Source organism: Xyrauchen texanus, chromosome 1 (genome assembly GCF_025860055.1).
Source record: "Xyrauchen texanus isolate HMW12.3.18 chromosome 1, RBS_HiC_50CHRs, whole genome shotgun sequence".
Classification (NCBI taxonomy): domain Eukaryota; kingdom Metazoa; phylum Chordata; class Actinopteri; order Cypriniformes; family Catostomidae; genus Xyrauchen; species Xyrauchen texanus.
The window spans coordinates 38486969-38513649 of NC_068276.1; the positions used below are offsets into that span (position 1 = coordinate 38486969).

Below are 26681 nucleotides of genomic sequence, written 5' to 3' on the forward strand. Positions count from 1 at the left end.
ACTATATAGGAAATAGTGAATGAGTGAACGAGTGGGCGATTTCAGACACAGCTTCAGGTGCAGCCAATATGGCGTTGTTGCCCGAGCAACCGCTGGAGCTGCAGAGTAGAGGAAACAGCCACTCCAAATCCGACATCTGTGCGGATTGGGAGACATGGCATTTCCTGTCAGTGTAAATAGACAGTTAGCTGACATGGCTACACAACAACCCGCTGTTGCCTTTAAGTAAACAAAAGGACATCTAACACAGCTTTCTCCATGAAAGAGCCGTTCTTCACTGCAGATGCATGTGGCGGCGGATTAACGTGCCGATGTTAGCAAGCTAACATGGACCTTGGATTAATGCTGTACAACAGTTTGAAAGATGTAACATGGAGCACGACGACACTGCCCCTGGATAGACTTGTTAGTGCCTACAGACTCCCACAGATCGTACAGTTGGATAGCGGTAAGTCTTGTCGCATGCCGTGTCTTTTAAAGCGTTGTGTGTTGTAGCAATCAGGTGGTGTTGTGTTGCTGTTTTTGCAGATGCGCTCCTGCGGAATTCCAACAATTAGCCGCTTAGCGCGCTAGGCTAACGCTACTTTTCACCCAAAGTACATTTAAACCGGCGGCTTTACTGACATTATTTATATCGTAGGGGTTAAAATGGCTGTATTGTGTACTGTTCCGGCTCAGTTAAGGATCACGTAGGTAAACAAAAGGCGATCAAGAGAGGCACAGATGTGAGCAAGCTAACGTAAACTAGCCAGAGGCCAGACAAGCTGAGTTTAATAACAGACTGCAGGCAGTCCGTCCTGCTCGCATTCAAAACACTGGCCTTGCCTCATAACATTATTTTTCATGAAATTATTTATCGTTTACTGCAAGGCAAGAAGCTCAGCAACACAACGACGAGGTGCTCTTTACATTTCAGAAAGAAGAAATTCGAGCATTATGCATGAACAATTTCTAAAAGTATTTTAACATTATTTTATTATAAAAACGATAGAAATACAAGCAGAAAGTTGAGTTCTAATGAGTGTGATCTCTTTCTGCAGTGTGTAAATATGGAGGAGTGCAGGGGCGTAGCAATCATTTCAAAAGTGCGGGGGAAAGAACTATTAGCGCAATGCGTACATAAATATATAAGATATATATTTCAGGCTCTCAATCGATTATTTGTTTTTATTGAATTAATTGCATGATTGACCAGTGAATTTTAACTTTTGCATTTAGACATTTGCTGTATAAAAGACACATCGTAACCACATTTGCCTTTTGAAAAAGTGTGGGGGATTAACTTTGGATTTATAGAAAGTGAGGGGGACATGTCATTGAATAATAATCACTAGGACATAACGTGATGTCCTAGTGAGATTATTTACCCCGCATCCCCCACACATTCTATGCCCACGAAGGAGGGTAATGTCAGGGGAACTTGATCATTATGAGAACTGTGGCACTATCATTATAACTGTCTCAGTAACTGATTTTGAAACCTTGTAGGTGCTCACTGTGTACAGCAGACAGCTATAGGCTAAGTAACCCATGACCCCTTTATCTCACCCCTCATAAAATACTTTAATCTGTATTATGTGAGTTTGCTACATTCCGATATTATATAGTCAGTGAGAAATTAAATTGTTTTTTTGCTGACTCATGTTGCCAACTTTTATCTAAGTGCATGTTATTTTCACCTGCTGCTGTTTAAATCTGTGTGTACTTAGGTTATGATTAAGAATGCAACAAATACCAAAGTATAGTTCATTATTTTGAGCATACAATATATTTTTACCTCTTTGCAAAGCTATTTTGTGCTATTCTATGATTTCCATATTTCTTGACAAAAGTATACACTAGGGGATGTGCAAAACCTGCCAATTTTTATAATCGACTAGTAGGTCAGATAGGTATAGATAGGTATATACATGTGTTGTATTCACGTGATCCGATCAGACACATTTCCATTGGGTAAATGGTCGCTGAACGCTGCTCTTCATCATGGTCAACAGCTTGTGAATATTCAACAAATAAATAGGCTAAATAAATATAACATGTTATTGCACAAAACTACCAAAGTAAGAGAGGTAAGAAAGGACTCCTATATAGAGCAGCACAAGTTGTGCGCATCTTGAATGCAAAATGACATGTTTCAATATTCCCGCAGTGCTTCAGGGCTATCCTTGCTGTGCATTCAAATGCGCACATTGGCAAGATATTACTGTGGGTACACATCTAATTCAGACATCAAGCAGTTTAAACCTTTTATTCTGTGTTTATTTAAGCAGTGTCAGACAGAATCAGCATACTTTAATCTCTCTAAAGCACCTTACAAATATGGGAACATTACTCACAGGAAAGGATTTAACATCCAACAGTGAGCGAATTTAAATGTATTGTTGATGCAATGCTTTGATCGCTGAAACATCAGCTGTGCATACATGGATTGGAAGCTTAACGCATTAAAAGACACTTCTTTCAGAAGGTTCTAATGTGCTGACTTTATTATTCACTTTTAAGCTCAGCAAGTTATCACCAATAACCTCAGCAAAAACACTCTAAGAAGTTGCATCAATTTGAGAATTACATCTCCCATTAAAACCACCACAACTAAAAATATTAATGTGTGTAATCGACCCCACTAATCGACTATTCAGATATTGGACGACTAATCGATTTGTCAAAGACTGTGGCACATCCCAGCTATACACTAAGGTCACTGTTTTATACTGATGTGACATGTGAATGGTTTGTCTTTCACCACAGGGGAATCTGTGGAAGGGCTGAGAGAAAATGACTACCTCTTGATCCATTCATGTCGGCAGTGGACCACAATCACCGCCCATAGCCTAGAGGAGGGACATTATGTCATTGGACCGAAAATCGAGATCCCTGTCCATTATGAGGGTGAGGCCACTCAATTGTTGTGGTGCAGGCTATGTAGGAACACCTTTTTGTATTTTGAATATGAAGGAAGAGGGAACACACATTATTTTAATGCTACCCAGTTAACAAAATGAGCAAAAAAAAAGGAAAGAAGGAAAAGCTTTTAGTGGTGCAGCATTTACCATAGATTTAACTTGGCAGTTCATTTTGCTAATTGGGCTCTTCATATTGACATCCCCCTACCAATTGAGAGGGTTGATTGACCACTTAAGTTTAAAGGGAATGAAGTCCTTTGTCAATACCTTTGAATTAATCCACTTTAGATTCTATTCATAGTGGTCAAATGAAATATCTATGTAAAATATACACTGTAAAAAATGTTATGTGATACTACTTAAAGAAATGATGGTAACAATATTACACGTAATATTTTTAAGAACTTTTCAATCCTTGTTTTTTAAAATGAAATTTCCTTAAATAAAGTTTGTGAAATCCCCCAAATTAGTTAATATTTACTGCTTATTTTTTTAAATGAAATCTCCTTTAAAACATCATGTGACGTCACCCAAATGAGTTAGTAATTAAGCCTTGTTTTTTTAAAATAAATAACATTAATTAAATATAACATGATTTTTATTCTTCTAATGATATTAAGCTAATTTAGTGAGATACATTTTTTTTTAAGCTAAAACAATTATAAAAGTGACATTTTACCCCTTTAAAACACTTTAAATGATTTTTACATAATGCTTTTTTTAACGATTTATCCATTTATTTTTTAAATATTATTCTCACACAAAGCATTTATACATGTATAGCCAGATCAATAACTTGTACAATAACACATGGTTAAGTGCTGTATTTATTCTATGAAACAGTAAGCAGTGTACTAAACAAACTATTTGAGAAAAAAATAAAGGAAAGGAAATACATAGTTTAATTAAAGTACACAAATAAAAGCTCCATTTAATGAAAAACTAAATTAAGGTAAAGTTTACAAAAGTCAAATTACTGTCAAATATGTGCTGTAGTCAAAGTCTTATGACAAGCTTGTTCTAAAATGGATAGTTTACCCAAAAATGAAACATTTCTCATCAATGACACCCTCATGCAATTCCAGATGAATATGACTGACTTTCTTCAGGAGAATATTTTTTTTTTTAAAGACTATCTTAGCTCTGTAGGTCCTTACAATGCAAGTTATAGGTGACCAAAACTTTGATTGTAAAAGCATAAAGACTAAAATGAATCCATACAACTCTAGTTCTAGTTTAATTCATGTCTTAAGTAATCCAATCAGTTTGGGGTGGGAAAATACCAAAATATACCTCCGTATTTTATACGAATCATGACATCAGCAGTCTTCTTGGCGATCATGAGCAAGGAGTTTTATTTTAGTCTGTTCTTACCCAAAACTGCTTGGATACCTTCAGAAGTATTTTTAATGAATGTATTATTTTAAAAAGGTATTAAAATACTGGAGTGTAATATTTTAATGTTTTAATAGATTAAACCACTGGAGTCTTATGAATTACTTTAATGTTTTTGTGCTTTTTGAGCCTTGCATGATTTACTTGCATTGTCTGGAGCTACAGGGGTGAGATTTGTGATTTGTATGTGTGATTTGTATTCCTTCTTCTGCAGAAGAAGGACAGTCTTACACATCTGGGAAGGCACACATGTGAGTAAATTATGAGAGAATTTTCATTTTTTGGGGAACTGTCCCTTTAGGTTAAATACATGCAAATAGAACTTTAAAAAAATAACACATCCACGATATAAAGCTGCCAGACAATAAAGACAAGGTAAAATCCTCAAACTTTTAAATGTTTTCCAAAAACAAAAATGTCATACATTACACTTGGCTAACTGTACTGGACTATACCCAGACTTGCTGATAAGATTATAGGATTCTCAAAGATCATGCCTCTAAAAAGATTTGTGTTTGTGGGGAAAAAAATCAATTCTGGAATAAAACTTGGAAATAAAAAACTTGTCTTGCAAAACCAATGACAGTTATGCTTGATATAAGCTTGTATTATTGTTGAACTAAGAACATATTCTTCTATTCAATGCATTCTGGATCAAAACCTGGTCCAGAAAAACAATGAAAAGGCTTTGCTTGCAAAACTGTATAAATGGCCCATGCTGTAATCTATAGTGTTTCAAAAGAGCTCACTTTGAAGATGCCTTCCATTGGCAAACCTTACACAGCCACACCATGACTTCAATCTACATTATCTATCTTACAGCATGTTCCAACCAAAAACAGTCTTCCGATGAAAGTAGAAAATATGAATGCTCCCAAAAATTTAACTTCAAGTACTTCCATTACACTAACAAAAATGTATTATGCCTTGTAATATCTGTTCAATGTACACTTATTTCAACATTTTAATTTCAGCCTTTATGAAATGCAAGGCTTTCTTTTGTTAGTTTTAAAGGTAAGAGAATATTTATAGGCAGTAGTATCAAAAATAAAACAAGTAGACCTTGTTGCTATTTCTATACAAGTCATGATCTAAGTGTAGTAATCATGTTACCATTTACACATTTTCATTTTGGGTCACTAAAGTTAACAAGTTAGATGGAAATGTTCATCCAAATATTGTGATGTTAAAGACCAGCTAGCCATGTTTCATGTTCTATTATACCCAATGTGCATAATTAACACGAAAATACCTTGACAAGCATTTTGCTTGACAAATCATTAACTGTAGCGCAAGTTGCTCATGTCACTTAGGGTGACCAGATGACCATGACAAAAAGGCGGGACAACCCCCCTTAAATTATTAGTAGTTCAGATTATTTTTCTTTACAGTTTACAGTGATTACAGTCAATTCCCTCACACAGAGTGATGTATGCGTGTCTGCTGCATTTACTTTTCCATCATACGTAATTAGAAAATGTATTTAGCTGTGCTGATTTAATTAAGTAGAAAAAAATCTAACTTTATATTATTAAAAAGAAATTGAGATCTGGTAATTGAAATGATATTCACAGTATTATTACTCTTAAATTAAAAATATGGACAATCCATTCACATGTATAATTTTATTTGTACTTCTGGAAAATATCCTTGAAATACAAGGCTGTGCTTTTCCTAACCAAAATAAAACCCGATCATTTATTCCTTTTTAAATAAATAAATGCTTGACCACATAAAATGCCTGAGAAAAACATGCATCAATCTATACACAACAGTCAGCTGCTGTAGAAGACCAAAACTGCCTAAATTAATAATAAATAAATACAAATGTTTGAAAATAAATGTAAAACTAAATATGTATTTTTGTATTTTTTATTCACACATTAATTTCCAAATGTATGTATTTCCTCATTATTTATGCGTTTAATAAATTTTTTATATATTTATGCATATATATATTTCCAAATTTATCTCCACATTTATATATTTCCAATTTTCTTTCTGTATGCTAGTGAGGGGCATGTTTTCTCCCTCAGACATAGCAACTGAGCAGAGTGCTACAGAGTGAAGCTTGGAGGCCACAGTGACATCTTGTGTTTGACAAAAAGAAATGGGAGTCTACAGAATTTAAAAATAGCCACAGATGGTAAGGATGTAAATTGTAAAATAATCAAATATATAGAGGAAATATATACATGTGGAAATACATAACATAATACGTAAGGAAATAAATGTATAAATACTCATTTGTCACATTTGAAAATAGATTTATATGTAAAACATTTTTTACATTTATTTGGAATTGTATTTATTTATGTTTAATTTAGGCGGTTTTGCTCCTCCATAAAGCTTCATCAGAGGTTGTGAAGAGTGTCTTTTTAATTTTCTAGTTTTCAATTTCTAGTCTTTAACAACCACTTTAAAACTGGGTTCAAGCACCATGGGGACCCCCAGCTTTGCATATTGTGTAAGTCCTGCTTATCTGTGCGTTGTGTGTCCCCAAGAGCATGTTTGAAAACTACTGGTTTAAGGTTTACAGACTAATTTTACCGGTTCCCCTCCCCCTCAGGGCATTTTATAGAAGATTAGACTCTAAATCATTATCGGCGCGGGAACGCACAGTCCATAAAAAGTTTGGGGGAAACTCTTTGCTGACAGACAGCAGCAGAAGTGGGAGGGAACATTGGGGGGGAAAGATCAGTGCTATTGATTATGAGACCGCTGGAATTCATGTTTCTCTCATTAGTTGTTGCAAGTTGCTCATGATAAAAAAAGCACAGCAAATTAAGTTTTGTACCTCACCGAGACGCGGGACTATCCTGCGTCTCTATCAACAATCTTGCGTCACTTGAGATAGATTTTTTTTTTTTCAAAGTACAAAAACTGAGATAAAGCAAACAGTGACCATTTGTTTAGTCTGGTCACGTTTGGTTTCAAACCATTTCTGAAGCACATCTTCCATTTTCTTTTTTTACGGATTACAATTAACATGGCATGACCATCCCCCATTTATGCGCCGTCACCGCGCGAACGGTGAAGAAAGGGGGTAGCGTTATAAAACAATCATCGCTCTTTTTCATCAGACCATCTTTCAAATTTTCTCCACAAACATCGCACATTTATATCTCTCTCTTATTTTACACACCTGATTCAACTAGCTCATCAGGACAGGCTTCGACATAAACTGGGAATATAAAATAAGGGAGCCATCCAAAATGTGTAATGTGGTGCTACATATCTGGATTGAACACATCTGGTCAACATTTAACGAGACAATTAAGAAATAAAAGGAAAGTACTAATTATTAAGGCTTACCTTTTAGCGTGCACTTGTGTCGATCAGTCTGCCAAAATGTCGTCAAATCAGCAGTTGTTCACTTTCAAATGAACTGGTGTCCATAAATTAAACCACAAAATTGCAAAAATGTTCCTGATATATTTAGGTTGTATTGTTTCTTAATTTTATTAGTTGAATTGGTGTCCATAAATTAAACCTCAAATTTGCAAAAATGTTCCTGATATATTTAGGTTGTATTGTTTCTTAATTTTATTAGTTGATTTAGTGTCCATAAATTAAACCTCAAGATTTTCCCAAAATAATGTAGTTGTCTTCTCTCTTTATGAGTGAAATGCACCCAGTATTTTTTATAAAATGCAAAGTCATAATTTAAAATATGAAATATCCTTAATAATTACAAATTTCATGTTAATTTCTTTAGTCAATTTACTTGACACATTAATCACTTTTTACAGTGCATACACCGATCAGCCACAACCTTAAAACCACCTGCCTAATATTGTGTAGGTCCCCCTTGTGCTGCCAAAGCAGTGCCAACTCGCATTTCAGAATAGCATTCTGAGCTGATAATCTTCTCACCACAATTGTACAGAACAGTTATTTGAGTTACAGTAGACTTTCTCAGTTCAAGCCAGTCTGGCCATTCTTTGTTGACCTCTCTCATCAAAGCGTTTCAGTCAACAGAACTGTCGCTCACTGGATGTTTTTTGTTTTTGGCACCATTCGGAGTAAATTCTAGAGACTGTTGTGCGTGAAAATCCCAGGAGAAAAGCAGTTACAGAAATACTCAAACCAGTCCATCTGGTACCAACAAAAATAATGTCATGGTCCAAATAATTGAAATCACATTTTATTCCCCATTCTGATGGTTGATGTGAACATTAACTGAAGCTCCTGACCCGTATCCGCATGATTTTATGCACTGCACTGCTGCCACACGATTGGCTGATTAGATAATCACATGGATGATTGTCAGTGCCAGGCAGGCTGGTTTGAGTATTTCTCAGAGAAGCACAATTAGAGAAGGTGAGAGACAGTGTTAAATGAATGGATTGAGATTTTTTGAAGAGTTGAAATTGCATGAAACAATAAACTTGAAGGCGCAAAGTTCCATATGGCACTGTTCTATTGTTTGTCGCAGGTCAGTTTAAGCTGCTGGAGCAGGACAGGGACATTAAGGAGCCTGTTCATTATTTCAGCAGTGTGGAGGAGGTGGCCAAAGCATTCCCTGAGCGAGTGTATGTCATGGAGGAAATAACCTTCAATGTCAAGGTCTGGTTTTCTGCACACAGCAGAAACACTATTATGTCTTAGAGCTAGCATAATGTCATATGAATTTAGTAGAAGGATTCTCAGGCATTGTATTTTTCTGTAAATAGCTACCCTTTCTAGTCTAGTGCAAAAGTGGTGTTACACTGGATCTAAAACAAACCTTCAATTGCTCTTACAGTGTTTTTAATATATACTGTACAGTTGTAGTCAGAAGTTTACATACAACTTAGCCAAATACATTTAAACTCAGTTTTTCACAATGCCTGACATTTCATCGTAGAAAACATTCCCTGTCTTAGATAAGTTAGGATCACTACTTTCACATATTAAGAATGTGAAGTGTCAGAATAATAGTAGAGAGAATGATTTATTTCAGCTTTTATTTCTTTCATCACATTCCCAGTGGGTCAGTAGTTTATATACACTTTGTTAGTAATTGGTAGCATTGCCTTTAAATTGTTTAACTTGGGTCAAATGTTTTGCGTAGCCTTCCACAAGCTTCTCACAATAAGTTGCTGGAATTTTGTCCCATTCCTCCAGACAGAACTGGTGTAACTGTGTCAGGTTTGTAGGCTTCTTGCTCGCACACACTTTTTCAGTTCTGCCCGCAATCGGATTGAGGTCAGAGCTTTGTGATAGCCACACCAATGCCTTGACTTTGTTTTCCTACATTGGAGGTATGCTTGGGGTCATTGTCCATTTGGAAGAACCATTTGTGACCGAGCTTTAACTTCCTGGCTGATGTCTTGAGATGTTGCTTCACCAAATAGATGGTATCATAAGAAAGGAAAATTATGTAGATATATTGAAGTGCACTGGTCCCTCCTGCAGCAAATCACTCCCACAACATGATGCTGCCACCCCTGTGCTTTGGCTTGCAATCCTCACCCTTTTTCCTCCAAACATATCGATGGTCATTATGGCCAAACAGTTAAAAAAAAATTAATCAGACCAGAGGTAATTTCTCCAAAAGTAAGATCTTTATCCCGATGAGCACTTGCAAACTGTTGTCTGGCTATTTTATGGCAGTTTTGTTGCAGTGGATTCTTCCTGGCTGAGCAGCCATTCAGGTTATGTCGATATAGGACTTGTTTTACTGTGGAAATAGATACTTGTCTACCAGTTTCCTCCAGCATCTTCACAAGGCCCTTTGCTGTTGTTCTGTGATTGATTTGCACTTTTCACACTAAACTGTGTTAATCTCTAGGAGACAGAATGCAGCTCTTTCCTGAGCGGTATAATGGCTGCGTGGTCCCATGGTGTTTATACTTGCATACTATTGTTTGTACAGATGAACATGGTACCTTCCAGAGGATGAACCAGACTTGTGGAGGTCCACAATTTTTTTTCTGAAGTCTTTGTTGATTTTTATTTATTTTTTAATTATGTCAAGCAAAGAGGCATGGAGTTTGAATGTAGATCTTAAAGTACATCCACAGGTACACCACCTGTCAAGCCTTCAGACAATTGGCTTCTGATATCATTTTCTGGAAATGTCCAAGCTGCTTAAAGGTACAGTTAACTTAGTGTATGTAAACTTCTGACACACTGGAATTGTGATATAGTCAATTACAATGAAACAATCTGTCTGTTAACAAATGTTGGAAAAATTACTTGTGTCATGCACAAATTAGTTTACTAATATTAAATCTGTGGAGTGGTTAAAAAATGAGATATAATGACTTCAACCTAAGTGTATGTAAACTTCTAACTTCAACTGTATATACAGTCAGGTCCATAAATATTGGGACATTGACACAATTTTAATCTTTTTGACTCTATAGACCACCACAATGGATTTGAAATTAAACGAACAAGATGTGCTTTAACTGCAGACTTTCAGCTTTAATTTGAGGGTATTTACATCCAAATCAGGTGAACGGTGTAGGAATTACAACAGTTTGTAAATGTGCCTCCCACTTTTTAAGGGACCAAAAGTAATGGGACAGGTTAACAATCATAAATCAAACTTTCACTTTTTAATACTTGGTTGCAAATCCTTTGCAGTCAATTATAGCCTGAATCACCGATCAGCCACCTGTTAATACCACCTGCCTAATATTGTGTAGGTTCCCCTCGTGCCGCCAAAACAGCACCAACACACATCTCAGAATATCATTCTGATCAGCAGTTACAGAAAGACTCAAACCAGCTCGTCTGGTAACAACAATCATCCATGTGATTATCTAATCATCCAATTGCATGGCAGCAGTGCATAATATAATGTAGATACAGGTCAGGAGCTTTAGTTAATGTTCACCTCAACCATCAGAATGGGGAATAAAATGTGATCTCAGTGATTTGGACCGTGGCATGTGTGTTGGTGCCAGATGGGCTGGTTTGAGTATTTCTGTATCTGCGGGTTGGCACTGATTTGGTGGCACGAGGGGGACCTACACAATATTAGGCAGGTGGTTTTAAGTTTGTGTGTGTGTGTGTGTGTGTGCGTACACACACAGTTGAAGACAGAAGTTTACATACATTTGTTGAGTCCTTTAGGGCATCTACTTTAAGTAATTTTCCAAGAATTGTTTACAGACAGATTGTTTAACTTTTAATGGACTATATCACAATTCCAGTGGGTCAGAAGTTTATATTCAAAGTTAACTGTGCCTTTAAGCTGCTTGGAAATTTCCAGAAAATTATGTCAATTAGCTTCAGACAGCCTAATTGGAGTCAATTGGATGTGTACCTCTGCTTGACATCATGGGAAAATCAAAAGAAATCAGTCAAGACATAAAACGCCTTAAGGTACCACGTTCATTTGTACAAACAATAGTATGCAAGTAGAAACATCATGGGACCACACGGCCATCATACCGCTCAGGAAGGAGATGCATTCTGTCTCCTAGAGATGAACGTGGTTTAATGCGAAACGTGCAAATCAATCCCAGAAAAACAGCAAAGGAAACAGGTAGACAAGTACAGTAATATGAGGACTATATCCTCATAACCTGAAAGGCTGCTCACCAAGAAAGAAGCCACTGCTCCAAAACCACCATTAAAAAAGCCAGACTACATTTGTAAGTGCACATTAGAACAAAGATCTTACTTTTTGGAGAAATTTCCTCTTGTCTGATGAAACAAAAATGTGTTTATGTTTTTGCCATAATGACCATCATTATGTTTGAAGGAAAAAGTGTGAGGCTTGTAAGCCGAAGAACATCATCCCAACCGTGAAGCATGGGGGTTCCAACATCATGTTGTGGGGGTGCTTTGCTGCAGGAAAGAATGGTGCACTTCACAGAATAGATGAAATTATGAGGAAGGAAAATTCTGTGGATATGTTGAAGCAACATTTCAAGACATCAGCCATGAAGTTAAAGCTCTGTCACAAACAGGATTTCCAAATGGACCATGACCCTAAGCATACCTCCAAACTGGCTGAAGGACAACAAATTCAAGGTATTGGAATGGCCATTACAAAGCCCTGACCTCAATCCAATAGTAAATGTGTGGGCAGAACTGAATATGCGTGTGCAAGCAAGAAAGCCTACAAACCTGACTTATCTTAGTATATACATTTTATGTGAATATTCATGCTCTATTAATTTTCATGTGGCAAAAGCTGTTGCAACTACAAATCTTCTGTGCATCTGGCATTTTTTAGACAACATTTTTTAGGTGTCACAGAAGGCAAGCAGAGTGTACAATCCATTGTAATTAATACAATCTGTTCATATTCTTATCGCTGTTGTTTGCCTCACAGATGGCATCAGGAGAGTCCAATGAGGACACAGAAGTGTACAACATCACGCTCAGCACTGGGGATGAGTTGACACTAATGGGCCAGGCCGAGATCCTCTATGCCAAAACGTCACGAGAAAAATCACGCTTCAACACTATCTTCAAGCGAATCAGTAAACTAAATTCCATCAGTAAGCTTGGCCGCGGAAAGATGCCATGCCTTATCTGCATGAACCACCGCACTAACGAGAGTATCAGCTTGCCTTTCCAGTGCCGAGGTCGCTTCAGTACCTGCTCTCCACTGGAGCTGCAAATGCAGGAAGGGGAACACACCATTCGCACAATTGTGGAGAAGACCAGGTTACCTGTGAATGTCACGGTGCCTAGCAGCCCACCACGTAATTTGCATGACATCCATATAATCCGTGAAGGCCACCGATACAAGCTGGTCAACATCCAGACCAAGACAGTGGTTGTGTGTTGTGCGTTGCGTTCAAACAAAATACTGCCAGTGCACTTCCCTTTGCACGTGTCCACAGCACTGCCCCGTTTACTGGTGCCTGAAGGGCTGCTTCAGGGAGAAGTATGGCTAGAGACAGTGGTCCACCGCTGGTTTGCTTATTGCCAGGAGCAGTTTGATATTGATGACTACTCTAGGGCGGTCCGTGATGTTCGGGTGGACTGGACTGAGAATGGTAAGAGCCCGAAAAAAAGTAGCGTTGTTGGAACTGGAAGTGGGAACGTGGTCTGCAACAGCAGTGGATGTGGGAGCAATGGCTGCCCCTCAAATGTGCATTTGCCAAGTTCTCTAAGCTCAGCACGAGATGAACTTACACAGTCGTTCCACCGACTGTCTGTCTGTGTCTACGGCAACAATCTCCATGGCAACAGCGAGGTGAACCTTCAGGGTTGTGTAACCTTATGTGGAGATTGTGTGCCGTCAGAACCACCTGATGCAGATTATCTGTTCCCTGAGCTGCTAGAGAGTTCTTCAGGCTCACTGAAACCAGACGTGCCATATGAAGAGCTTTGGTTGGATCATGTGAAAAACCCTGGACTTGTGCTAGATCACATCAAGGGTGTCCGAGGAAACCCTACTGTCTCCGGCTGCACGACTGTACTGCCATTCCCAACAGCAGGTCCCACAAGCACCCTCCTCAGTGCAGATGTCAATCTACCTCCACCTCCGGTGCCTCCCAAGTCTGAAGCTGTGAGTTATTTTTTCCTTGTCTTTATCATAATAGTTTCTAGTCTACTAGGTTATTTGGTGTATAAATAAAGTAAAAATGTAAGTGTTTGTTTAAGTCTTTATTTTATTGATTCTCCTGAATTGATTTAAAGGCTCTTTATCTGCCTGTACATCAAAAAACAAATCTGAGCAAAGTTAATGCTGTGCTTACATAGTGACTTATTTAACATGTTGGTCAATCTTTGCTGGTCTGATTATATTCCAAGTAGAAACAAAGGCTATTTCTGGGCTTCTTATGCCTAGTTTACAAATATGCAGAGCTTTTTTCTGGCTTTCGAGATTAATTAACCACACTTGAAATATATATTATGTAAATATTGATTCATTAGTCATATTTTTAAAGCCTTTTTGTAATCTTTGCAGGTGAAGGAGGAGTGCCGGCTGCTGAATGCACCGCCAATTCCACCCCGGAGCTCCAAACAACAGGCAGGCTCTAGCAGTGTCACAGCACCATACCCTCCTGCAAAGACACGCCAGACAGATGCCCGCTCCCCAAGCCCAACACTATCCTATTACTCCTCTGGCCTGCACAACATGTGAGATATGCACTTTTTTGATTGAGAATGGACATCAGTTCAATTTGAATTGCAGCTTGTTTATTCCATTATGACTGAATAATCCTCTCTTTCCCTTCCATGCTCTCTCTCTCTCTCTCTCTCTCTCTCTCTCTCTCTCTCAATAGAGTTGGAGAGGGCGAGTCTCTTAGTGAGACAGATGATCAGAACCATGCTTGTTACCCTTGTAACTGGATCAAACCAGATGCCAGTGAAGGCTCCAAGCCTGTCTCTTGCCTTAGTCCTTCCATCGATGCCTCTTTTTCGCGCCTTTCATGGCCAAATGATTTCTGCGGGGCTGACTCGTATAAAGTTGAGGACTTTGCGTCAGTCCACTGTCGGAGTTACTCAAGCTATCCTCGGAAGAGGACCCCTGGTACTCCTAAGGTTTGTCCCTCAGGCCTCTTTGACTTCGAGAGGCAGGTGAATTTTGAAGGGAGCACTGCAAACTCAAAGGTACAACAGGTTTCTCAGCCTGCCCCGTTTTGCACCAAATCCACCAGCTACACCATGGAAATGTACAGAGCCAAACCCACAGCGAAATTCAACACTAAGCAAAGCCAGTCCTGTCCTATCTTGCCTCCAAGAACCCCCAAATTGAACGATACAAAGAAAGATACAGAACCCACTACAACCGTGGCCAGTGTTGATGTCATAGAACTTAAGTCCAAAAGCTGCTTGTCTGAAAGTACACATCACAGCACTACAGATCTGTTCTCAATCTCCTGTCCTGTAGCCGCAGGGTTATCATGGCAACCACCGAACAACCTATCAGGTCTCTCCATTGAGGAAGTTTCAAAGTCATTACGGTTCATTGGTCTGTCAGATGATGTTCTTTCTTTGTTTGTGCATGAAAAAATTGATGGAAATTTGCTCATGCAGCTAACAGAGGAGATTTTGTCAGAAGACTTTAAGCTAAGCAAACTTCAAGTGAAGAAACTCATGCAGTTTATTAATGGCTGGAGGCCCAAAATGTAAGGTTGAACAAGCAAGCCAGTTGAGAGCAAAACACATGCAATGCGTTGCAGTGGCAGCCATAAATATTGCCCTTCAGTATTGCATTAGGCAGTTTTGTATCTTAATGCTATGCACATTCTTGTAATGATTTTTATAGCCATTTTGTTTAATATATATACATGTATATAAATATTGATTGCTTTGTGTATTAATCTGTACCCAACTCTATGTAATCTCTATGTGACCTTACGGTACCTGCACAATGGACTTTTTTTGCTTGAACCCAAAGTCTTTTAAAATCGCAATATATTTTGACCCAATCTAACTGTGGCCTAAGTTTCCTTGGTTGTTAATCAATAAAGAGAATTGACTTCTTGAGGTAGTTTCTTTACTTAGACCAACAATTTAACACAACACGTTTTAACGTTTTATATTTCGATGTATTTTTTTTAAACTTTTTTTTTTTCCATTTCATTCCATTAATTGATCCCGTACCAAACATGAAAAAAATCCATGCACCAAATAATTCATGTGAGTGGTTCCGATAATACACTAGCTTGCTATTAACTGAAAATGATCCAAGAACCATCATGTTTTGACTTGACTATTCTATTCAGATAAGTTTTATATTTGGAGGCACCACTGTAACAAGTATGAATGCTTTATTTGAAGGTTCGATTCCTTCAACATTGATACACAAGTTCTGCTAAACTTTACTAGTGCATGACTGGAGTGTTACAGTTTGACAGTGCTTGATAAATCATTCATTTTTGTGGTTCCTAAAGCAGTTTCTTCTTCCAACTTAGAGAAAGGGTTTAAAAAATTTAGGAAGGGAAAAATAAAACATTTAAATCTACCTCTTTTTCATTTTATGTCACCAACAATGTGGCTCAAATTCACGGTTCTCAGCCTATCCATACCCTGCCCAATATATTGGAGTCAGTTATCTAATCTAGCAGGCAGTTACTCGCATTGCCCTTAACAAGTGCAAAAAGTATGTATGTTCCTATTTTGTCTAATAATGGTTTCAAAATTACAATTTCAATAATTACACAGTTAGAAAAATACAAAAAAAAGTATATGAAAAAGTTACTGAGCTACATTAAATTGTTTGTTTGCCAGAAATCAATAATAAAAGGATTTCAGAGTTATGTGGTTGGAGCTACCTTGTGATAATAGATGGATTAGCTCCCTCAAAGTTGACCTTCTGTATAGGAAAGCAGTTTATTTCTTTGGTGTTCACATACTGTCCATGTTCCTACTTTCTTCAACTGCTTCAGTTCAAAGTTCTGTGACGAGGAAGAACATTTATTTAGATGTGTGTTTTCCCAATATAGGAAATACTTTCTTAGTTGATTAACTTTTGATATTATGTGGTCATGACAAGGTCAGGAAGTGCTTCTATCACACTAGCCAACTTGTGTAATGTCTCTTCGCTTTACTTTTGAAACTGTGTATTTTAATTATAATGCCTTAATGTAACAACATTTTGTTTAACTGAGGGACAAGTCGCAAGTTAACCCAAAAAATGTCAATTATCTCTGTTACCCTCATGCCGTCCCTGATATGTATGGCTGTCTTTGTTCTGCTGAACACAAACAAAGATTTTTTTTAGTAGAATATCTCAGCTCTGTAGGTCCTTACAATACAAGTGAAAGGTGGTAGGACTTTGAAGCTCCAAAAAGCACATAAAGGCAGCATAAAAGTAATTGATACGACTCCAGTGTCTTCATAAGTGATATGATAGGTGTGGGTGATGGATGGTTCAATATTTATTGAGCCTTTTTTACTAAACTCAGCAAAACAAAGAAATATCCTCTCACTTTCAACTGCTTTTATTTTCAGCAAACTTAACATGTGTAAATATTTGTAAGAATATTCTAAGACATAAACTGAAAAAGTTTCACAGACATGTGACTAACAGAAATGGAATAATGTATACTTGAACAAAGTAACAATCAGTATCTGGTGTGGCCACCAGCTCCATTAGGTATTGCTGTGCATCTCCTCCTCATGGACTGTACCAGATTTGCCAGTTCTTGCTGTGAGATGTTTCCCCACTCTTCCACCAAAGCACTGGCAAGTTCACGGACATTTCTGGTGTAAAGTCAGGTACCTGTGGTACCTGCAGGAAGGGTACCACAAGAGGAAGGAGGATGTCTTCCCTGTAACGCACAGAGTTGTGCAATGACATCAAGCTCAGTCTGATGATGCTGTGACACACCGCCCCAGACCATGACGGACCATCCACCTCCAAATCGATCCCACTACAGAGTACAGGCCTCAGTGTAACGCTCATTCCTTCAACGATAAACGCGAATCCGACCATCACCCCTGATGAGACAAAACTGCGACTCGTCAGTGAAGAGCACTTTTTGCCAGTATTATTACTTTATAAACTATAATCACTGGCTTCCGGTAATGGCCGTCCGCGCGTTCACAAGAGAGTCGAGTTCTGGCGTATGAAGTAGGGGTAGCGTAACCTCCGGTGAGAAGAGACGAGCGCGGAAGCACGCGTTGTTTACAGCAAAGGAAAACAGCGAAAAGAAGTGTTGTTTTAGCTACTGTAGAGTTGTATTAGTTTTAAAATGGTGCATTTGTGCATCTATCCAGTCATTCCAATCGTCCATTCATGGCAGCAAACACCCTCACATTTCCTGCATGTTTTGCTCTATCCTCTGTGCTTCTGTGTTCATCACTTGTCATCGGACGCCTACGTTATACGCCAGAACTCGACTCTCTTGTGAACGAGTGGACGGCCATTACCGGAAGCCAGTGATTATAGTTATTAAAGTTATAAATATTGATATGTTTCTTACAAAAGCACATTGCTTCACTTCAGAAGGCCTTTATTAACCCCCTGTCAGCCGTATGGATGACTTTTTTGATAAATGGATGCTCTTTTTTTGGACTTCAAAATCTGAGAAACCATTCACTCACATTATAAAGCTTGGAAGAGTCAGAATAGTTTGAGTCATATACACCAAGGATGGCTTGAGGGTGAGTAAATTAAGGGATAATTTTCATTTTTGGGTGAACTTACCCTTTCAGTGCATCAAAGATTTCTTTTGATGTAACCGAGTCTGTTTAAAGCATATTCAATTAATTAGATTAAAAAATGCTAACCACTTCAGGACTCTGAATTCACACACACACACACACACACACACACACACACACACACACACACACACACACACCTTCTTCCATTGATTTGAAGTTCACCATTAGAGCTGTAAGGAAAGGGAAGCTGTAAAGGAAGTTTTGTCTCCTTCATAGTAGATTTCATCTGAAAAACATTAATTTAGCATTTGGCAATCCAGTACAGAAATATAATTTCAAATAATTTTCATTTGTGGATGTCATTACCTGTCCTTTCAGTTCTCCTATGTAGGCCTTGTAGATTTTGTCAGAATTGTTGACCATCTCACTGGAATGCACTTAACCCAAATCTCCAAGAAGTGAATAAATGTAACCTAGCACTGTTGAGGGCAAATATTATTTGATGTTTCAATAACAAAATATGTCTGATGACAAGATAAAAATATCAGCTTTGTTAATATAACTCATTAATAAGCAATTTCCTTGAAATCTTTTGAAAACATAATTTTTGGCTTTCAGAAAAAGTTCATTAAGTGTGTCCTCTTTTTTATGATATGTCCACATGCCTGTATCAGGTATCTTATTCTTCTCACATAACTCTCCACGAAATTGCTTGAACATATCCCCCACCCCACTTTTAAATTCTGGGCGATGCTGGAGTCTTTTGTGAGATACAGTATCTAGAAATGTTTTTGAGATGTGTTAGCATTGTCAATGAATATCAAAGGATGCCATTAGCACTGAGAAAGTCATCAGAGTGAATAAACACCATGTTAAAAGTGTAATAACCAAGTAAAGGACTCACTTTGATTAACAGATCTAAAGCAGGGCTAAGGCACTTTGCTGCTTTGTCCTTCATGCAGACAACAAGACATATGTCCTATCCATGCATAAAGAAAATATACTTATTTGCAAAAAATAAAATGTTAGTAGTTGTAAAAGTGTGTAATGTTGAATAGGTCAAATATAAAATTATTTGACAAAATGTACAGTCGAAGTCAGAAGTTTACACACACCTTATCCAAATACATTTAAACTCAGTTTTTCACAATTCCTTACATTTAATCATAAACATTTTTCCCTGTCTTAGGTCAGTTAGGATCACTATTTTATTTTAAGAATGTGAAGTGTCAGAATAATAGTAGAGAGAATAATTTATTTCAGCTTTTATTTCTTTCATCACATTCCCAGTGGGTCAGCAGTTTATATACACTTTGTTAGTAATTGGTAGCATTGCCTTTAAATTGTTTAACTTGGGTCAAATGTTCTGCGTGGCCTTCCACAAGCTTCTCACAATAAGTTGCTGGAATTTTGTCCCATTCCTCCAGACAGAACTGGTGTACCTGTGTCAGGTTTGTAGCCATCCTTGTCACACACGCTTTTTCAGTTCTGCCCACAAATTATCAGATTGAGGTCAGGGTTTGTGATGGTTTGTGATGGCCACTCCAATACCTTGACTTTTTTTTCCTTAAGCCATTTTGCCTCAACTTTGGAGGCATGCTTGGGGTCATGGTCCATTTGGAAGAACCTTTTGCGACAGAGCTTTAACTTCCTTGCTGATGTTTTGAGATGTTGCTACAATATATCCACATAACTTTCCTTCCTCATAATTCCATCTATTTTGTGAAGTGCACCAGTCCCTCCTGCAGCAAAGCACCCCCACAACATGATGTTGTCACCCACATTATTCATGGTTGGAATGGTGTTCTTTGGCTTGCAAGACTCACCCTTTTTCCTGCAAACATTATGATGGTCATTATGGCCAAACAGTTACATTTTTGTTTCATCAGACCAGAGGACATTTCTCCAAAAAGTAAGATCTTTTTCCCCGTGTGCACTTACACAATGTAGTCTGGCTTTTCATTATATTGTGGATATAGATACTTGTCTACCTGTTTTCTCCAGCATCTTCACAAGGTCCTTTGCTGTTGTTCTGGGATTGATTTGCACTTTTCACACCAAAATAAGTTAATCTCTAGGAGACAGAATGTGTCTTCTTCCTGACCGGTATGATGGCTGTATGGTCCCATGGTGTTTATACTTGCATACGATTGTTTATACAGATGAATATGGTACTGTTAGGCATTTGGAAATTGCTCCCAAGGATGAACCAGACTTGTGGAGGTCCACAATTTTTCTGAGGTCTTGGCTGATTTCTTTTGATTTTCTCCATGATGTCAAGCAATGAGGCACTGAGTTTGAACGCAGGCCATAAAATACGTCAACAGGTGCAGTACACCTCCTATCAGAAGCAAATTGGCTAAATGTCCAAAGACTTGACATCGTTTTCTGGAGGAATGCCCGCCGAAATTCAGAATCTAGCTTTATAACAACTTTATAGACAGAGGGAGCAAATCTTTCAGACATCATCCATAATATATTGTTACACATTACCTTTAAACACCTCTTACCGTTTAATTAGAGAGGGACTTTCGGAGAAAGCAAAGCAATCCCTCATCCTTTGCAAAAAGCACAGATGTCTGAAAAACTGAGAGTTTGTGCAGTTTTGTGTAAATCAAAAATGAGATTATGCATTTTTTATTTATTTTTATGTACAAGAAGCTTGTAAAGGAGAGTCCTGTCATTTTCAGCTAAAGAGTGAATTTGACTTTTGAGAGCATCTTGAGTAAATGTACTGTACATGCAATTTCCCATTTGATAACTTTGTTAACACTGCTATTCTGCTGCATGTGTCACTGTAACTTTGGTTATAAATAATGCCAACGGAGCTTAAAAATCATTGATTTAAACACTACTTGTAATGCTTCAAGATCTGTGAAGACGATGTGTGCCATGTCTTTTGGAAGCAAATGTCAAGGAAGGCTCCATACCCAGATGGCATCGCACCAGCGTGCCTTCGTTCCTGTTGTAACCAACTGACCCCCATCTTCACTCAGATCTTCAATAAATCACTGGAGCAGTGTGAAGTCCCATGCTGCTTCAAATGCTCAGTTATTATCCCTGTCCCTAAGAAACCCAAAATCATAGGACTTAATGACTACAGACCTGTCCCCTGACATCTGTGGTCATGAAGTCATTTGAGAGACTGGTGTTGGCCCAACTGAAGGACATCACTGGACCCTTTTTGGATCCCCTTCAAGTATATTACTTACATTGCTCTGTACATAATATACTGTATTTTTGTTCTTTATATAACAGATTGTAATAGATTTGCACTACGTGTGTGTATGTGGGTATGTATGAAGGTGAGTGTATGTACGAATATGTGTAATTATTTATTTTTTATTCATTTTTGTTTTAATTGCCTATGTCTTGCTGCTGTTTTTGGTATTGTTTGTATTTTTGTACACTGGAAGCTCCTGTCACCAAGACAAATTCCTTGTATGTGTAAGCATACTTGGCAATAAAGCTGATTCTGATTCACACCGTGAAAGGAACTTGGGAAAGTACCCGTAACAACCGCCAGATGTCGCTGTAACTTGCTGCTTCATAATGCATTGGACTATCTACTCATTTTGAGGATAATTTGCTGAAACGTTAAATGAATATTTCACACAAAAATGAAAATACTCTCATCATTTACTCACCCTCATGCCATCCCAGTGTATGACTTTCTTTCTTCTGCAGAACACAAAGTAACATCTCAGCTCTGTTGGCCCATACAATGCAAGTGAATGGCAAACAAAACTTTAAAGCTCTAAAATGCACATAAAGCCATCACTAAAGTAATCCATACAACTCAATATCTTCAGAAGCAATATAAAAGTTCTGGGTGAGAAACAGATTATTATTCACAGTTGAAGTCAGAAATTTACTTACACAAAATAGTTGTTTTAATGACTTAAACTTAAGTGTATGACACAAGTAATTTTCCAACAAATATATACAGACAGATTGTTTCACTTTTAATTGACTACATCACAATTCCAGTGAGTAAGAATTTTACATACACTAAGTTAACTGTGCCTTTATGCAGCTTGGATAATTCCAGAAAATTATGTCAAGCCTTTAGGAAATTAGCCAATTAGCTTCTGATAAGCTAATTGGCTAATTGGAGTCAATTGGAGGTGTACCTGTGGATGTTTTTAAGGCCTGCCTTCAAACTCAGTACCTCTTCGTTTGACATCATGGGAAAATCAAAAGAAATCAGACAAGACCTCAGAAAAATAATTGTGGACCTCCACAAGTCTGGTTCATCCTTGGGAAACACCTAAAGGTACCACGTTCATCTCTACAAACAATAGTATACAAGAATAAATACCATGGGGACCACACAGCCATCATACTGTTCAGGAAGAAGACGCATTCTGTTTCCTAGAGATGAACGTAGTTTGGTGCGAAAAGTGCAAATCAATCTCAGATCAACAGCAAAGGGCCTTGTGAAGATGCTGGAGTAAACAGGTAGACAAGTATCTATATCCACAGTAAAACAAGTCCAATATCGAATTAACCTGAAAGGCTGCTCAGCAAGGAAGAAGCTACTGCTCCAAAACCGCCATAAAAAGCCCAAATTCTCGAATGAATAACAATACAGTATTCTTTATCTAAAATATGGCATTTTAATTTAGAAAATAGTTTGTTAATACTCAAACACTGACCATCAGAATTCATTAACTGACCAACTAATAATATATCAGACTCAAACCACTGTCTAAAAAATAGAGATTTATTTTTGTGTGTGATATACTTATTGTTCCAGATGTAAAAAGAGTGAAGAGAAAAATTGCGCACAACGTTACACAGGTCTTATTTTCAGGATTCGCACATTAATTCACTTTCCAAAGCTTAAAAAACATGTGAAAATGTGAGCAGTATTCCGTATTCCTAGTTGAAAAACTAAAGTTTGTGCAATACAGAAGGGTGGTCAACGAACAATCTGACCCTTGTTTGAGGTCAGTAGGTCACATGACCAAGGAGCTATTGAAATTTGAAAGTAAAATTTGATACAAATGGACAAATAAGCATGTGCAATGTGTAGGCCCACTGAGTGTACATTATGAACCTTGTTTGAGGTGTGTGGGTCACATGGCCAAGACGCTATTGAATTTGTGATAAAGTGTTTGCATTATGTTTCTCTTCCATTGTGTCAGCTAGAACCAATTTTGAAAGTTTTAGGAGTAATGGGTATAGAGCTATTGAAATGTGAAAAAATTTGAATTGTGACTTTGTTGACGATCCCTAACTGCTATTAAGGAAATAAGGATATAAGGAAAACTACAGGCAAATATCTGTCGAATATCCAACCTGAAACCGTCTTTACCACGGTATAATTTTAAAAATTATCTTTAAAAGCATTATATCCTGCTCTAGGTTTGATAAAATATATTGAACATCAGTAAAGTGTTTATTATGCAGTATATGGTCAATTAATTTAATGTCACAAGAATATGTTTTGAATCCATGTGAATGTTTATTTGACTTTGTCACATTTGTATGTGTGTATCTGAATAGATTAATAAAATGTTGAACCAAATACTTGAGTATTTACTATTAACTGACCAGTAACACCTCAGTTACCATTAAAATGTATAATGTGTTCTCATTAATTAATAGTGAGTTCCCATGATTTTCACTTTAGAAAACTGTTCCAGATCATTAGTAATTATGGATGTGGTAACACTTGACTCTGAGGTTAACGTCATGGTTACTGTTGTAACCTCCGTTCCCCAATGGAAGTGTCGATTGTAGTGACACAAGGGGTCTCTTCTGAGAGCCTCGCGTACCTCTGAACTTGAGAAAAGGCCAATGTCAAATTGGCAGACAGAATTTGCATGTCCCGCCCCCGGACATACGGGTATAAATGGGAGCAGGCGAGCGTCTGTCAGACAGATTTTTTCTTCGGAGCTGAGTGGTTGTGCAACCGCAAAGCTGAATTCACCACTGTTCCACTCACCTCTACTGGCAATAAGCACTGCTGTTGGATCTACAGCGCATTCCAGCGGCTTTAAACCTCTCTGTATGCTGTGCAGTCCATGCCATTGGGGGCTTCGACAGCTCTTTCATTGCCTGAAAGGGGAGCGGGCGAGCGTCTGTCAGACAGGTTTTCACTAAGGAGCAGAGAATAAGGTTACGGTGCATTACAGTGGTAGGGATAGTGACGTGTCAAGGGGAACACAACGTCTTGTTCCTTCCATCGGGGAATGGAGGTTACAACAGTAACCATGACATTCCCCTTCTGTCACTCACTCAACATTGTGTCGATTGTAGTGACAAAAGGGGTCCCACTTCAAAACGCCATGCACTAACCCATGTTACGTGACTGCTGAGCCAGATGCAAGCAAGCTGTTGCATGCTAGATGCAGCTGGGTCGGCTGCAAGTAACCCTCCCCAACACCCACAATAAAAGGTGTCGTATACCGCTCTTAGGTTCCCAGTACCCGCACGGAAACAGGCGACATGACTTGCATGGGAGCCAGCCAGTCAGCCGCGGCATTTTCTCTCTCTATGTTTCTCGTCATAGAGTTAAAAAGTGGATATATGCATCAACGCTATAGATGCATTGGGGAAGGTGTTCTTTTCTGTTCCAATTCTTTCAGGGAGAAAAACCCCTGTGGAGACCACAGCCTGCCCAGACTGTGGGGAGGTAACTTGTGGCTAATACACACAGGCATTGTCAAGCCACCCGTGGACATGGTTCGGTGGTAGATCCTGCCTGACAAGGGAGGAGTTGGTACAGACACATGACCAGGGGACAGCGAGGACTGCCCAAGGGAGACACGGGTCCTGCCAGCAGGGGGACCGTACCACAGAAAATACATCACAGGGAGTTGTGCCTGAAGCGGGAACTATGCCTGTGGAACCCAAGCCCAACATGGACCGCTCGATTCGTGGTGGGTCTGGCGGCGAATTCCTCCGCTGAAATCGCCAGCCAGAGGGCTAGGGAGGAAGAGCATCCAGGAAGCGAGAGCTTAGTGGCTAACCTGGGAAAGAAGGCGCACTGGATCATCTTGGTGAAGGGCGTAAGGTGCAAGCGGAACACCCGGGATGGTGTTCCCTTTCCGCTGTCTGCCAAAGCAGACAAAGAGCTGCTCAGAGCATCTAGAGCCCTGCGTGCGGTCCCCAACCCTCTTGATGGAAGCGAGCACGATCAGGAGGGCCGTCTTCAAGGAGAGGGCTTTGAGCACGACTGAATCAAGCGGCTTGAAGGGGGTCTCTGAAGGCCTGAGAGGACCACTGAGAGATCCCAGGAGGGGAACAGGCTTGGCCAGGAAGGGTTCAACCTCCGGGCGCCTCTTAAGGAAACTGAAAATCAAGTCGTGCTTACCAAGGGACTTGCCGTCCAATGCGTCGTGGTGGGCTGCAATAGCAGCAATATACACCTTCAAGGTGGAGAGGAACAGCCTCCCTTCCAACCTCTCCTGCAGGAATGAAAGCACTGACCGAACTGCGCATCTCTGCGGGTCTTCAGATCTGGAAGAGCACCAATTTGCGAACAGACACCACTTGAGGGCGTAAAGCTGCCTGGGGTAGCTTTGGCTTGGATGATTGTGTCTACGACTGCAGGTGGTAGACCGCTTAAGTCTTCTGTGTTCCATCCAGGGGCCAGACATGGAGGTTCCAGAGGTCTGGGTGGGGTGCCAGAGGGTGCCCTGTCCCTGAAAAAGGAGGTCCTTCCTCAGGGGAATTTGCCAGGGAGGTGCTGTCATGAGGAGCATGAGATCCAAGAACCAGGTCCGAGTGGGATAGTAAGGAGCCACTATGGTGACCTGTTCCTCGTCCTCCCTGACCTTGCACAGCACCAGTGCAAGAAGGCTCACTGGGGGAAATGCGTACTTGTGCATCCCCCGGGGCCAGCTGTGTGCCAGCGCATCTGTGCCGAGAGGGGCCTCCATTAGGGAGTACCAGAGCAGGCAGTGGGAGTTGTCTTGGGAGGCAAAGAGATCTTTCTGTGCCCTGCCGAAGCGGTCCCAGATCAGCTGGACCACCTGGGGGTGGAGCCTCGACTCTCCGCTGAGCGAGACTTGTCGCAACAGCGCATCCGCCGTCGTGTTGCAGTCACCCGGGATGTAAGTGGCAAGCAGCGACTCATTCGTTGAGAAAGAATACCTTGTCAATGTTGCGCATCTCAACCAAATTCAGCCACAACTGGCGTTCCAGCACCACGAGGGTGGCCATCGCCCGCCCGAGTGCTTGTGGTGTGACCTTTGTAGCTCTGAGAGCGAGGTTGGAGGCAGGGTGCAGTTCCTGCAGCACATCGGGATCGGGACTACCCAGGTGCAGATCTTTATGTTCCTTGGCTTGGTGAACTTGCAGGAGAGCCATGGCATGTAGGACGGAGGCGTTCTGTCCAGTGGCGCTGTTGGA

At 39.3% G+C, this 26681-nt stretch overlaps 1 protein-coding gene across 2 annotated transcripts; it reads left to right on the forward strand.

The window, feature by feature from the left end:
- The first annotated feature begins 99 nt into the window (after positions 1-99).
- LOC127646195 (GRB2-associated and regulator of MAPK protein 1-like) lies at positions 100-15679 on the forward strand. Of its 2 annotated transcripts, XM_052129695.1 has the most exons (6): positions 100-448; positions 2749-2889; positions 8737-8867; positions 12577-13764; positions 14167-14339; positions 14486-15679. In XM_052129695.1, the coding sequence occupies exons 1-6, from the start codon at positions 328-330 to the stop codon at positions 15333-15335; spliced, it is 2604 nt and encodes an 867-aa protein (XP_051985655.1). In that variant the 5' UTR covers positions 100-327; the 3' UTR covers positions 15336-15679. The 2 variants fall into 2 exon arrangements, with proteins under 2 accessions (XP_051985655.1, XP_051985662.1); XM_052129702.1 differs by lacking the exons at positions 100-448; positions 2749-2889; positions 8737-8867 and adding an exon at positions 11508-12272.
- Positions 15680-26681: the final 11002 nt, after the last annotated feature.

Coding starts and splice junctions, on each gene's coding strand:
- LOC127646195 (XM_052129695.1), top strand. CDS start 328: ATGGACCTTGGATTAATGCTGTACAACAGTTTGAAAGATGTAACATGG. Junction 449..2,748: donor GATCGTACAGTTGGATAGCG/GTAAGTCTTGTC, acceptor CTTTCACCACAG/GGGAATCTGTGGAAGGGCTG. Junction 14,340..14,485: donor TCCTCTGGCCTGCACAACAT/GTGAGATATGCA, acceptor CTCTCTCAATAG/AGTTGGAGAGGGCGAGTCTC.